The 15,788-nt window shown below is 36.9% G+C and overlaps 1 protein-coding gene across 1 annotated transcript in view; it reads left to right on the top strand.

The window, feature by feature from the left end:
- The window catches only part of LOC140601691 (uncharacterized), a 388,441-nt gene extending 384,093 nt beyond the window's left edge, over nucleotides 1-4,348 (top strand). Inside the window, exon 4 of the mRNA XM_072770990.1 lies at nucleotides 1,516-4,348. Within this exon, the coding sequence (XP_072627091.1) occupies nucleotides 1,516-1,590 (75 nt within the window). The 3' untranslated portion in view covers nucleotides 1,591-4,348. The remainder of the gene's footprint in view (nucleotides 1-1,515) is intronic.
- The last annotated feature ends 11,440 nt before the right edge of the window (nucleotides 4,349-15,788 follow it).

Genomic DNA, 15,788 nt, shown 5'->3' on the forward strand with positions numbered 1-15,788 from the left:
CAGGGAGTTCTAATGGAAGGGAGTCTCCATTATTTCACTTGGGGAAGTTCTTTTTCTTCTTTTTTGGGGGGGTTGGGGGGAAGTAGAGGGGAATGAGGGAGAGAGAGAGAATCTTTTTTTTTTAAGATTTTATTTATTTATTCATGAAAGACACAGAGAGAGAGAGGCAGAGACCCAGGCAGAGGAAGAAGCAGGCTCCATGCAGGGAGACCGACGTGGGACTTGATCCTGGGTGTCCAGGACCACACCCTGGGCTGAAGGCAGGTGCTCAACCGCTAATCCACCCGGGCTGCCCCATAAACCCCACACCTGATAAAATTTATGGACTTCGGACTAGAATAACTATTGTTAACCTTCCAAAAGCCTATAGACTATATTATACTTAGTATAAATTTGGAAAATTCTATTAAAATCAAGAGTAAGGTCCAGGTAATCAAATGACATAAGAAAAATCAATATTATGTGTAAGATATTGGAAAAGAAATTATAGAAGTCATTATTCACAATCAATATGATTACCAAGAATATATGTATGATTCTATTCAAAAGCTATATGCACTAAGAATTTTTAAGGTGAACAAATATGAATTTAATATTACTAAAAATATAAATCGAGAGAGAGAATCTTAAGTAGGCTCTGTGCCCAGGACCCTGAGATCATGACCTGGGCTGAAATCAAGATACTAAACCAATGGAGCCACCTTGGCACCCCCTGGAGGTAATATTTTAAATAGAGTTTGTTGCTCTCAATCTGAGATTTTTAATTCGCCAATTTTGGAGTAGCTCAGAAATTTTTATTTAAATCTCCTTCCAGTGATTCTGTTGTTCAGCTATGTAGAACTATCAATGTATTAATAATATTTTATTTGTATCAGATATTCTGTTCAACTCTGAGCTTTGTTGTCTTATACTTGTGGAAGGTTGGGCAAATCAAGATTCCCGAGCTTCATATTCTGTTATATAGATTAAGAGGAAATTAAGCCTTAGTGATGCCTTGACCACCACACAGGGCCATGCTTCACTTGAGATCATGTGTGTGATGAGAGTTAAACTCAAAAGCTGTTTACACTGTCCATAACTTTTGTTGCCACTGTGATAACTCTAAAGGTAAGAGATAGGTTTTGAGTGTCTGCTCCATACCAGGCACTGTTATTGGTATTTCACTTTTTCAACCATAAATTTTCATGATTTCCTGGACCAAATGAGTACAGAATTTTCTCCCTGTTACATCTGTCAGCCTTCCAGGTGTCTCTCACCAATACATTAGCTCTCATTAGCTCTATTTACCTTCTTATGATTGCTGATATTTGGACCCAGTTCTTGTGCTCTGCTTCCCTTCTTGGAGATGGTACTTTGCTTGGTTACATACATGTTCCCCTCTCTCTCTCTCTCTCTCTCTCAAGAGATTCCTGAATTTCTAATCTAGACATAGGTCCTGGTATTCTGTTTTCCTGGAATGGGTCATCAGAAAATACTTATTCTGCAAGTTAAACATTATTTTCTTCTTTTTTGCAGATGAGAAAAATGAGCCTCCAGTATAAGAAGCATGCCCAGACTCCACCATTAGTAAGCAGCAGAACTGGAATTTAAAGCTAGGAACTATGTATCCCTGGATCCTGAAGTCAGTCTACTAAATCATTCTATCTCCCAGAGTGCTCAGGAAAATGGAAACGCCGAAGGAGAAGGGAGACTTCCATCTTTTTGACATTGCCAAACATTTTGCTCTACTTCAGAAGTAGATTGATTATACTATGCCTTTGAGAATATGTCCTTATTTTGAGAAGTGCTTTTAATTTCTCAGATCAATGCCCCAACTCCCCTTAGTCTATGTGATCTCTTCCTAAAGGGATTTGTTTTTCTGGTTACTATCTATGTCATAGATCACTGAGTTCTCTTAGAATGAATTTTCTGTGCTGAAACTCAGTCTTCTACCTAATTCTTTAATGAAATCAACCTCTAGTTACTCTCCTAAAAGTAGAGGAATTTGAAGAAAGAGCCTAAGGGTAACAGGAATCAGTCTCTATTCCCTTATACCAATTTCTACATTGACCATATGATCCTTTCATTATGTCTCTCATTCATGTTTGCCTACTAGTTTATCCCCAAAGCCTTGCACAGAGCTTGGAGTAAAATTCTTATTCAATAAATAAACTAATGAATAGATTCTTTTAAGTTTCTATACCAATAATGAAATTTTAAGGGGAGTTGAATTTGGAGAGCACAGAGGAGAACTATTTGTCATATGTTATAAGCTCAAGTAGAAAAATCCCATGATTTTCAAATGCAGTGCATTGGTCATCCACCGAAGAAAACATGGTTTGGGGTATCCATTGTGTTATTAGGTTCTCTGATCTACTGTGTTAACAGGAGGCAAAGCAGGGCAAAAAAAAAAAAAGTACTTGTAGGACCATATGCATCATTGTTTATGAGATTGGATTGTATTTAATGGTCACTACCCTCAGCAGCAGAGTGTACAAGGTCCCAGGGGACAAGCAGGGGGTCGGGGTGGGGAAACACTTGCAAGAGGGAGTAGAGATCAATATTAACTAAGGTGACCAGAGAAGGCTTTGCTCCCAGAAAGAATGAGTAAATACCTGGTGATAGGAATGTGCATGGCATGCGCTAGGGTAAGACCTATCTTACCGACATGATCAACTCTGGTGGAGAATAAAATAAAACAGAATAAAAAAGAATAGAATAAAATACAATAAAAAAATAAGATAAAAATAAACCTGTAAGATACTATTTGGGACAGATTGAGGCTGGATTGTGGAAGATATCTTTTGTTCGTTTGTTTATTTGTTTATTTATGCAAGGATAAAGTCTTGACCTTTAGAGCTCAAACTCAATTATTCTCTCCTCTAAGAAAGTCTCATTGGCTCATTGTAGTCAGAACAAAGCTGATTTAGCCATATGTAATTTTCCCTACATTTAAAAGGCCTCCATGTTTCTTTCGACTCCTTAAATTTTCAAAGGAAGGGGGAAAAGCATGTTTAGTTGCTTAATATTTCTGTATATCTTAAAGGACCCTTCATATTTATCATCAGAGACACACCAAAGCACATTACAAGTAATGTAAGCCAGCTGGTGTTTTGCAGGCCAAAGTCAGTTGATGGTTTAATAGTAAAAACCATCTTTTTGTTAACATTTTTCTGGAGCACATCACCAAAGAATGCATGGCCCCTTTGTACATTTTTCAGAAATGAATGGTCTTATTAGCTATTTTCTTAGGTTTCTGAATACTTCTAGGACATGAAGGATTGGTCTGGTTTCTTTTGAGAACTCTTTCGGAGCTGTGTAAACCACCTTTTGAGCATCAGTGAAATATTTTTTCATGTGGACTTGCTGGATTCTCCAAATTTACCCACTTAGATCATGTTTAATAAACTTGCATAAGGTTAGCAAACCTTCTTATCTGGGACATAAGCTATCCTGTGTCTTCCATATTGGTTGAAGCACTGGTGATTGAAAAAGTAACTCAGAATAGCTATTAGAGATTATGCACTTTCACCATTCCCTTCCACCTCAAAACACCAATTGAGTCATAATTCATAGGTCTCGCTCAACATGGAATTCAAGAATGGCCACTAAAATTCAAAGGAGAGGACAAAAGGGTAATTGCTGTATGTTTCCAGCCACTTAATTTCTCAAATATGCCATGCTCCTTCTGAATCCACATCTTTACACATATTGCCTCAAACATAATTCAAGGCCTATCTCAAAGACTCCCTCCTCCAGGAGCCTGTTGTATCCTGCTTCATCTCTTCCCCCTCCTCTTACTCCAGGCTAGTTTATAGGGAATTGTACATAGTTATTATTTTGTCATATCATCAATCTTATGAACTACCTGGGCGAGGACTGATTAATGGCTCTATCATCCAGCCTTGTAGCCATCATGGTAACTGGAAGAGAGCTCTGAAATGTCATGATGTGTATGTCTGCTACACTGTGAGCAGTTATTACATAACCTGCATAAGGAAAGCAGAGTAAAGGAATAGTTCTAAGTAGAATTTTTGTTAAATACACATATTTGTCTTCATAAAAAATATATATAAAATATAAAAGAGGGATATCTGGGCGGCTCAGTGGTTTAGTGCCTGCCTTCGGCCTGAGGCATGATCCTGGAGTCGCAGGATCGATTCCCATGTCAGGCTCGTTGCATGGAGCCTGCTTCTCCCAGCTTATGTCTCTGTGTCTCTCATGAATAAATAAATAAGACCTTTAAAAAAATAAATAAAAGAAAATATAAAAGAAAAAATATTCCCATCACATACAGAGCATTTGAGTTTAGTGCATCTAAAACTTTCTCAGCAGAGTACTTTGGGAAGTAATCCCTAGATCTAAAATCTTGGATCTAAGGCTTACCTCCAGAAGAACTTTGGTGGGAAAATTTTACATGCACTAAACTCAATTATCTAGTTTTCTCTTCTCAACAACCCTGAGGAAGTGGTCACTATTCACATGTTACAGATCTACAAACTGAAATGCAAAGTAGTTAAAATGATGACTTGGGACTTTCTCTAAACTCATGAAATTAAGTGCTATCCTTTTCTTTCTGTTATATGAAGTAAGCTAAAGAAGCAAAGGGTGAATGATATCATAAAAGGTACCAGACCAAACCATTACCTGCCAAACCATTACCTGCCCTACTATCCTGACCCTGATGTAAAAGAACTGCTTTGATCTTAGAGGACTATAGTAAGATCCTGTCTTAACCTCTAAGAATTTGGCTCCTAGCGATTTTCCCTTGATTTGGCTCCTAGAGATTTTCCCTTGAGTGTGGGTCTTTCCTTTAAGGAGAAGGTCATAAACTCTCAGGGCTCCCAAGAATGCCCCTGTTCCTGGTCACCAGGCATAGTTTTGTGCAGAGAAGATGGTGTACAAAACCCCAGTGGCAAAGGAAGAAGTGAGTCACTGTAATGTGATGATTTCCATTGGTGCAGCTGGGGAGAGACATAGCTTCTGCCAATATCCACTGACATCTCCATCGCCAACCCCTCAAAATAGAAACCCCTGAGAAAAACCAGGAGCATCCCTCAGAAATATAAGAAGTCCATCTGGAGTTTGGTTACATGTAAAGATGATACACTGAGCATCGAGGCTTCTGCTGTTTTGCCCATACTCTGAATTGTCATCAAGCTTCCCCTCCTTCTGCCTCCTGAGTCACCCTGCAGTGATGCTCTTCATGAATTGTCTCCTAGAAGCTCTTTCTATCCTAGAGAAATAAGGCATCACAAATATGAAATTCATATTTTGGCAATTACTGTCATTTGCCATCTTTTATCATCCTGCAGATTTCATTGTATTTAAATAAGGTCTTTTTGGTGAACTGGGACTGTGTACACCCACCCCAGGCAGGGACGATGGCTTTGCTAGCTTGTTTGCTATTCCAAGTGACACTTCCTCAGACGTTTGCTGCCCTGCTGTGCAAACATAGTTACGCATGAAATAAAGTAAAAACAAAAAAAAATTAAACAGCAGTTAGTGGTTGGATGTTATTTCCAGTTTGGAACCGCTGACGAGGCTGCTATAGAAAACTCTTCCCTCTGTTATTACAAAATAACGGTTTGTGGATGGTGAAAAGAAAACACAACTGAATTTTCTTTTAACTTCAAATACAGAAGCTAGTGCATCTATCATTATCACCACATTACAATACATTATGGGAGAAGGCCATCATAACTTTAGATGGGTTATTTCCATCCATGTCTCTCATCCTCTCAAAATTGTTATACCGGGAGCAGGCTGATGCCAAATGCTCTGCTAAAGAAAACACGCCAAGTTGAAGTGAGCTAATTAAAGAGGGAAACAGAACCAAAAGGTCAATGCATAGGACCCAATACTGAAACAGGTTTTATCACAATGCATCCCAAGACAGCAGCATCAAGAACAACCCTGCTTCTCTTTCACTTTTGTCTTTATATCCACTTCTGTTCTGCCCTATAGATTATCCTTTATCCAATGACCATAAGTATAGCCCTTGTCAATACCCATGGAGTCCATCTAGGAACAAGAAAATGCTTCCATTTCTTTCCTTCATAGGATTTTGCCATTATCTCCTGTACTGATACTACCAATCAAGATGATAAAAACAATAGCAATAAAGTAGTTAATATTTATAGATTTACCAGGTGTGGTGTAATATTCTTATTTAAACCACATAATAATCCTGTGGGGTGGTGATTAGAGTTTTGGTTTGTATTTTTGCTATGTGTCTAATTGGACTGTCTTTTTAAAAAAGATTTTATTATTTATTCATGAGAGACACAGAGAGAGGGAAAGGCAGAGATACAGGCAGAGGGAGAAGCAGGCTCCATGTAAGGAGCCAGACGTGGGACTCGATCCCAGGCCTCCAGGATCACACTCTGGGCTGAAGGCGGCACTAAACCACTGAGCCACCTGGACTCCTTGGACCATCTTCATTATATGACCTTTCTAATGGGGATGTCTGAGCTTATTTAATCACCATATCCCTCAAATGGAGTCCCTAATTAGTCCCTAATCAATGCATGTAGAATGACTGTCCAAGGAAAGTTACATGCTCCAGAATCCTTAGGGGGCACGGCAATCATGTCTACTCTAAATAAGCAACAGAGATTATACCAGAATAATAAGTATGCCTAAGCAAAAGAAAAGACCAGCACATCAAAATGCTTCTCCAGTTCACCCTCTGACTTGGGCTATCATCTGCAAAGAAAGTACAAGTAAACTAACATTTTCAAATGAATATCTCTTCATAATGTGTATTCCATTTACAAATGTGGTTCTTAGATAAAAGATATATGAATAATAATTACATTGCGTGAGGGACAAAGAGTTCTTTGCTGTAACACTTACCTCCATTTAATATTTCTTGGCAACTGGAACATATGACCTTGAGTCAGAGCACTCGGTTTGCATTGCTTTTAAATGGGCCACCTACCATACACGAGAGCACTCAGCTGTTCCTAGCCATAGAGCTTGGCAGCATCATTCAGAAGATTTCTAAGATGTTTCCAGGTTTTAGACGGAAAAGTAAAAATAACCTGTTATTTTTTTCTCTCTAAAATGAACTAAAACCAACAAGAACACAAACCAGAAAGGGGCATGTTATCTTGGACAAATCTATGGAACACTTGTAACTTCAAACCACAAAGTATGAAGAAGGCCTGTTATGAAAAATGAAATGGGAATGACAGTAAGAGAGGACCCCAAGAAAACACCTGACTTTAAAGATTTTTGGTCAGAGTCAGATGAGCATAATGACTCTGTATTTGGATGATACGGAAAAGTGTGTGTTTACTCACAGCAGGAGCCTCTCTGAATCCAGGCTGGCTGCATGGAACAGCAGGCAAACTAGAGTTAGAAGAGCAAATGAGTAGTATCACTGAAGCAGATGGTGTTAGAGAAAGAACAGGAACTAAATAGCCCTGAAACTTAAAAATAAGATTACATCATCCCTCTCTCCAATCCCCCAACACACATACACACCCTCACACTCTTACACATCTGCATCATGTAACATGTAGTTTTACTGTAGGCAAAAGAACTTTCCTGTTCTCCTGGCTCTTGCTTTTACCTACAGGGCAGTGTTGATGAGTAAGTTTCTGTAGACAGACTTTCAAGTTCCCTGCTTGCCTGCTACTCAAATTTCTTCCAACCACAGCTTCCTCCCACGATCTTCCCCTGTCCACAAAATCTGTTCATAAATGTCTTGTCCAGGAAGAATTCCCTCCATTCAAAGATAATAATAATAAAAAAAGAATTTTACTACTAGCATTCATGGTATTAGTAGCAAGAAAAATAAAATAATAAAACAACATCCAATCTACGGAACATTTTTTTTTATGTGAAATTCAACAAGACAAATTGAAGGCTGTTGAAGAACCACATCAGAAGAAGTGTACTGTAAAGCAGCAGAAAGTTTTACCAAACATTGCCCACAAAATTAGCACATTTAAAGGAAATATGTCCTGTATGAGGAAAAAAGCCCAGTGTGGAGCTAGTGGGGATCAGTGGGTAAAAGATTAGAATCACCAAACTGGCAGAGGTCAGGAAAGAAATATAAGGGGAATAAAGAAAAACCACCAGAGGGAAGGAAGAAAAAAAGAAAGAAAGAAGAAAGAAAGAAAAAAGAAAGAAAGAAAGAAAGAAAGAAAGAAAGAAAGAAAGAAAGAAAGAAAGAAGAAGGAAAGAAAGAAGGAAAGAAAGAAAGAAAGAAAGAAAGAAAGAAAGAAAGAAAGAAAGAAAGAAAGGAAGGAAGGAGATACTACTGAAAAACATTAGAAATAAGGAAGGCTAGGTTGAGAACCCTGAGCAAAACTTTTAAGAGTTTAGTGGATTAATGCAAAGATGATAGATGTGGCATACATAGAAAGGAGTGCTAATATATGCATAATTGGTGTCCATGAAGAAAGGTACAGAACAAATGGAATAGGAATAAAATATTCAAATATATACTTGAGAAAGCTTTTCTGATATTTGGAAATACCTTAACCTTCACACTTAATCTGCACATCATATCTCAGGAGAAAAATAATTCAGATCAATCAAAATCAATATATATTCTGTTAGTGGATTTAGAGTTTATAAAAATAATCCCAGAGATGTGCCGAACAAATCAAGTCAAATAACCTATAAATTGGCAAAACAGATATTTGGCATTCACGTTGGCCATCCAGCTTCTGAATACACTGCTATATCTAGGCAATTCTTTCCTGAATTATCAGAGTGAAGCACAGTGACCAATTCTAATTTGAGTAGTAAAAATGTTAAGCCTTCTCTTTCCCAGCCTCCCTCACGGTTAGAGCACAGGGTCATGATGTGGTATTAACCAATCAGTCACGGATGTCATATTTTGACACGAGAGTTAGTAATGTGAAGAGAAGGAGGTGAGGGAAGCCTCTATACTTGACATGGACAGCCAAGTGGTGGCTGGAAGGTCAAGTTTCTGGCACTGACTCGAATGAAGTTGAAAGTAGCGGTGGTGAAAATTGTAGTCTCTAGTACTTGTTAGCAGCAGCAAATTTCTATTTGTCTTAATTTGCTGTTATTTTTGGTCTTTTGGTGAAGAGGGTTGAGTCAATTATCCTCCTCAGTTTATTTGCTTTAGTATGATTGGTTCAAATATGGTAACTATTTTGTTTTAATTATGCATTCATTCCTTTTTATCTTCCAAATTTCCCTTTCACACTGTAAATAACATTTTTTTCTCCAGTCCTTGCCCCCATTCCCAGGCAGCCACTCATATAAGTTCTGTAATTATAGGTTGAGTTTGTATTTTTTAGATTTTGTGTACATGGAACCACACTTAACATAGTCCTTTTTGTCTGACTTTTCACAAAGCATAATTATTTTATAACTCATCTATGTTGTTTGTATTTAATAGTTCATTAGATTGATGCGTAGTAATTCATTATATTACATTGTAATTTGATTATCCATTAATCTATTGATGGACATTTATTTGGGTTATTTAGAGATGTGGGCTGGTAAAATAGAAGTTGCTACAAATATCCATATATAATTCTTTATGTGGTCATAGTCTTGCAGTTCTCACAGGTTCACACCTAGAAATGGAATGACTGAATCATATAGCAGGTGCCATTTTAGAAAATGCCAGACTGTTTACCCATGGTTGCACCACTATACATTCTCATCAATAGTGTAGGGGAATTTCAGTTTCTGTATATTCTAGACAACATTTTATATAGTCATTCTTTTTATTTTTAACTATTCTAATGGGCAGGTAAAAGTATCATATTGTGATTCAATAAGCATTTACCTAATGATTAATGATGTTGATAATCCTCTCATTTTAAAATTTGCTATTCATATATCTTATTTGTTCAACTCCTCTCCAATTTTCAAAAAAAATTGAGTTATTGTTTTCTTATTGGTTTTGAGAATTTTATGGCATATATTCTGGATACAAATTTTTATCAGATATATGACTGGCAAATATTTTCTCCCAAACTGCAGTTTATCTTTTTATTCTTTGATTTTCAAAAAGTAGACATTTTTCATTTTGAAGTAGAACTTATTACATTTTTTTCACTTACAAACCGTGCTTTCATTGATGTATTTGAAAACTCTTTGTCTAACTCAAGGTTATACAGATTTTAATTTCTGTTTTCTTCTAGAAATTTTAGTCTTAGGTTTTATATATAAATTTAAAATCCATTCTGAGTTAATTATTAATTGTATAAGATATGAACTGAAGTTTATTTTGTTTTTTGGATATGGATGTTCAATTAATCCATCACCAGTTTTTAAGAATCAGAGAGCAAGAGAGAGACTATCCTTTTTTACACTGAATTGTGTTTGTACTTTTGTGGGGGAAAAAGTTGTTAATTAAACCAGTGTGATTCTGTTTCTGAACTCTATTCTGGTCAATTGGTATAATTGTCTATATTTAGGCCAATACCACAACACTTTGATTAAAGTAATTCTTAATAAGTCCTAAAATCAGGCTCTTTTTCAAAGGCTTTTACTACTTTGAATTTACATGAATTTCAGAATTTGTCAATTTTACAGAAATGTTTACTGAAACTTTGGGTTTGTTTTGAAGTTGTAGATTAATTTTGGGAAGACAGACATTTTAATAAATATATATCTTCTGACCCATCAACACAATATATCACACCTTTTATTTAGGTTCTAATTTCAATTAGCAGTGTTTTTATAGGTTTTAGTATACATGGTTTATCTATCTTTTGTAAGATTTACCTCTCTAAGTACTTCATCTTTCTCATGCTTTGTATAAATGGTGTTTTTTGTATTTAAATTCAATTAGCCAACATACAGTACATCATTAGTTTCAGATGTAGTGTTTAAGAATCCATCAGTTGTGTTTAACACCCAGTGCTTATCTCATCATGTACCCTCCTTAGTACCCATCACCCAATTACCCATCCCCCAACTTATCTCCCCTCCAACAATCCTCAGTTTGTTTCCTATAATTAAGAGTCTCTCGTGGTTTTTCCTCCCTCTCTGATGACTTCCCAGTTTTCCATCCTGTCCCCTATGATCCCCTGCACTGTCTTATATTCCACATATGAGTGAAACCATATGATAATCTTCTTTCTATGATTGACTTATTTCACTCAGCATAATACCCTCCAGTTCCATCCACATCAATGTAAATGGTAGGTATTCATCCTTTCTGACTCCTGAGTTTTATGTGTGTGCATATATATATACATATATATATATAATATATATGTATATATATATTATACATTTATACATGTTATTAAAAATTAAGTTTTATTAACAAAATAGGCTCACAGTATAAAATACAAATAGATGATTCGTTATACCAAATTTTTTGGATCATCTTTCTTATTAGGTATAGCACTGTAGACAAGTAAATAAAACACAATCCAAGGCTAGTTCCCCTGCCCAAGGCCTATGACACCACAAAAAACAAACACAGACTGCTTACCTCATTCATCTTTTTACCCCTCCTTCTACCATTCACCTCTGGGAGAACTGCTGCTTATGCTACTCCTCAGCTTGCTGTCTTTCCATCTTGGCCACCCAAGGGAGGCAGGATTGGGAAAAGGAGTTTAAGTTTAAGCATAAACTTGCCCACAACAGTGCTAAAAATCTAGCCAGGAGATTTTGGCTGTACCTGTGGATAATCACGTTCCTCAAGGGCCACTTCTTTATTCCTTAAGCCAGAGAACACCACAAAAACGGAGATTATATATATATATTTGCCATATCTTCTTTATCCATTCATCTGTCAATGGACATCTCGGCTCTTTCTACAGTTTGGCTATTGAGGACATCTCGGCTCTTTCTACAGTTTGGCTATTGAGGACATTGCTTCTATAAACACTGGGGTACAGGTGCCCTTTTGGATCACTACATTTGTATCTTTGGGGTAAACACCCAGTAGTGCAATTGCTGGGTCATGGAATAGCTCTACTTTTAATTTCTTTTTTTTTAAATAAATTTATTTTATATTGGTGTTCAATTTACCAACATACAGAATAACACCCAGCGCTCATCCTGTCAAGTGCCCCCCTCAGTGCCCATCACCCATTCACCCCCACCCCCTGCCCTCCTCCCCTTCCACCACCCCTAGTTCGTTTCCCAGAGTTAGGAGTCTTCATGTTCTGTCTCCCTTTCTGTAATTTTCCTACCCATTTCTTCTCCCTTCCCTTCTATTCCCTTTCACTATTATTTATATTCCCCAAATGAATAAGAACATATAATAATGTTTGTCCTTCTCCGATTGACTTACTTCACTCAGCATGATACCCTCCAGTTCCATCCACGTTGAAGCAAATGGTGGGTATTTGTCGTTTCTAATGGCTGAGTAATATTCCATTGTATACATAGACCACATCTTCTTTATCCATTCATCTTTCGATGGACACCGAGGCTCCTTCCACAGTTTGGCTATTGTGGACATTGCTGCTATAAACATCGGGGTGCAGGTGTCCCGGCGTTTCATTGCAACTGTATCTTTGGGGTAAATCCCCAACAGTGCAATTGCTGGGTCGTAGGGCAGGTCTATTTTTAACTCTTTGAGGAACCTCCACACAGTTTTCCATAGTGGCTGCACCAGGTCACATTCCCATCAACAGTGTAAGAGGGTTCCCTTTTCTCCGCATCCTCTCCAACATTTGTGGTTTCCTGCCTTGTTCATTTGCCCCATTCTCACTGGTGTGAGGTGGTATCTCATTGTGGTTTTGATTTGTATTTCCCTGATGGCAAGTGATGCAGAGCATCTTCTCATGTGCATGTTGGCCATGTCTATGTCTATGTCTATGTCTATGTCTTCCTCTGTGAGATTTCTCTTCATGTCTTTTGCCCATTTCATGATTGGATTTTTTGTTTCTTTGGTGTTGAGTTTAATAAGTTTGGTGCTGGGAAAATTGGACATCCACATGCAGAAGAATGAAACTAGACCACTCTCTTTCACCATACAGAAAGATAAACTCAAAATGGATGAAAGATCTAAATGTGAGACAAGATTTCATCAAAATCCTTGAGAAGAACACAGGCAACACCCTTTTTGAACTCAGCCACAGTAACTTCTTGCAAGATACATCCACGAAGGCAAAAGAAACAAAAGCAAAAATGAACTATTGGGACTTCATCAAGATAAGAAGCTTTTGCACAGCAAAGGATACAGTCAACAAAACTAAAAGACAACCTACAGAATGGGAGAAGATATTTGCAAATGACGTATCAGATAAAGGGCTAGTTTCCAAGATCTACTTTTAACTTCTTGAGAAACCTCCATACTGTTTTCCAGAGTGGCTGTACCAGCTTGCATTCCCACCAGCAGTGTAAGGGGGTTCCCCTTTCTCTACATCTTTACCAACATTTTTTATTTCCTGACTTGTTATTTTAGCCATTCTGACTGGTGTGAGGTGGTATCCCATTGTGGTTTTATTTGTATTTTCCTAATGACAAGTGATGTGGAACATTTTTCCATATGTCTGTTAACTATTTGTATGTTTTCTTTAGAGGAATGTCTATTCAAGTCTTCTGGCCATTTCTGTACTGGATTATTTGTTCTTTTTGGGTGTTGAGTTGAGTTTGATAAGTTCTTTCTAGATCTTGAATACTAGCCCTTTATCTGATATGTCATTTGCAAATATCTTCTCCCATTCCGTAGGTTGCCTTTTAGTTTTGTTGACTGTTGCCTTTGCTTTTCAGAAGATTTTTATCTTGATGAAGTCCTCCTAGTTCATTTTTGTTTTTGCTTCCCTTGCCTTTGGAGATGTGTCTAGCAAGAAGTTTCTGCAGCTGAGGAGGAAGTGCTACCTGTGTTCTTCTCTAGAATTTTGATGGATTCCTGTCTCACATATAAATCTTTCATCCATTTTGAGTTTATCCTTGTGTATGGTGTAAGAAAATGGTCCAGTTTCATTCTTCTACATGTGGCTGTCCAATTTTCCCAGCAGCATTTATTGAAAAGACTGTCCTTTTCCATTGGATATTCTTTCTTACTTTGTCAAAGATTAGTTGACCATAGAGTTGAGAATCCACTTCTGGGTTCTCTATTCTGCCATTGATCTGCGTGTCTGTTTTGGTGCCAGTAGTATTATTTTTAATTTCAATGTTTTTTAGTGTCTACTGCTAGTATATAGAAATAACTACTGATATTTGCATATTGATCTTGTGTCTTACAACTTCATTGAATTCACTTATCAGTTGTATTAACTTTTTGTAGATTCCATAGGATTTTCCATAAAATTCGTCATTTTTTTATGAATAAAAATGATTTTACTTCTTCCTTCCTAATCCAGATGCTTTCTTTTTTTCTTTGCTCAGCTGGCTAGAACCTCCAGTTGAATAGCAAGAAAGAGAGTAGACATTCTCATCTTGTCCTTGATATTTAGTAAAAGAGGAATGAGCCTTTCTCCATTAAGAATTATGTTACCTCAATGGTTTTCTTAGATGCCTTTATCAGATTGAAGTTCCATTCTATTACTGGTCTGCTGAGAGGTTGTTTGTTCATTTGTTTGTTTAATTAGGAATGAATGTTGGATTTTATCAAAACCTTTCCTTAATTCTTAATGAATGTAGATCTTCTTTTAATAAACAACAAAATATCTGTTTCAAGATGTCAAGTCCATTATCTCTTTTGCAAAATGCTGTATGTATGTGTATATGTGTATGTATATATGATTTTAATCTAATCTGAATGGCTCTGTCTTTCATTTAGTGAGATTAACCAATTTTCAATTAGTGTACATTCTGTTCTCTTGGTCATTATTTTTTCCACATTATTTCATATTTCCAAATTTCTGTATTTTCTTCCCCCTCCTTTTTGTCTTCTTTCCTGTGTTCCTGGGGATAATTAAAATTGTCTTTTCTGGCTTAAAAAAAAATCATACATTCTTTTTTTTTTTTTAAATTTTTTTTTTAATTTTTATTTATTTATGATAGTCACACACAGAGAGAGAGAGAGAGGCAGAGACACAGGCAGAGGGAGAAGCAGGCTCCATGCACCGAGAGCCCGATGTGGGATTCGATCCCGGGTCTCCAGGATCGTGCCCTGGGCCAAAGGCAGGCGCCAAACCGCTGCGCCACCCAGGGATCCCCAAAATCATACATTCTTTCATGTTTCTTCAGTCTATAGCAAAATCCATTTCTTAAAATATCTAGAATGAAATAATAAAGGTGACATTTCAACTTGGTAGAGAAAGAATGATGTATTTAATAAGTGACTGGCATAATTACCTACCCAAAAGGAAACACACACGCACACACGGTTAAATCCCTATTTACGCTTCATGTTTCCATATTTCACATGGATTAGAAATCTAAATGTAAAGAACATAAAAACATAATTTTTAAAATAAATTTTTAAACTAATTTCTAAACTAAATCATTTACAAGAATATTGATATAACCTCAAGGTAGGGAATGCCATTTTTCAGCCAAACAAGAAATGAGAAACCGTAAGTAAAATCATGGCAAATTTCTTGCATTCCATGAAATTTCTTTAAAAAATGACACATTTTTGGATTCCTGGGTGGCTCAGCGGTTTAGTGCCTGCTTTTGGCCCAGGGCACGATCCTGGAGTACCGGAATCGAGTCCCGCGTGGGCTCCCGGCATGGAGCCTGTTTCTGTCTCTGCCTCTCTCTGTCTGTCTATCATGAATAAATAAATAAATCTTAAAAAGATGGCACATTTTATTTGTTTTATATTTTTTACCATGATTATTGTACACTTTTATTTTTTATTGTATATGTTAAAAAATAAGACATTGATAATTATCTTTCTTTTATGCCTGCTGAGAAAAACATGAGTTTTTTTTGCCACATAACAAATCTTG

This window comes from Canis lupus, chromosome 12 (genome assembly GCF_048164855.1).
Source record: "Canis lupus baileyi chromosome 12, mCanLup2.hap1, whole genome shotgun sequence".
Classification (NCBI taxonomy): domain Eukaryota; kingdom Metazoa; phylum Chordata; class Mammalia; order Carnivora; family Canidae; genus Canis; species Canis lupus.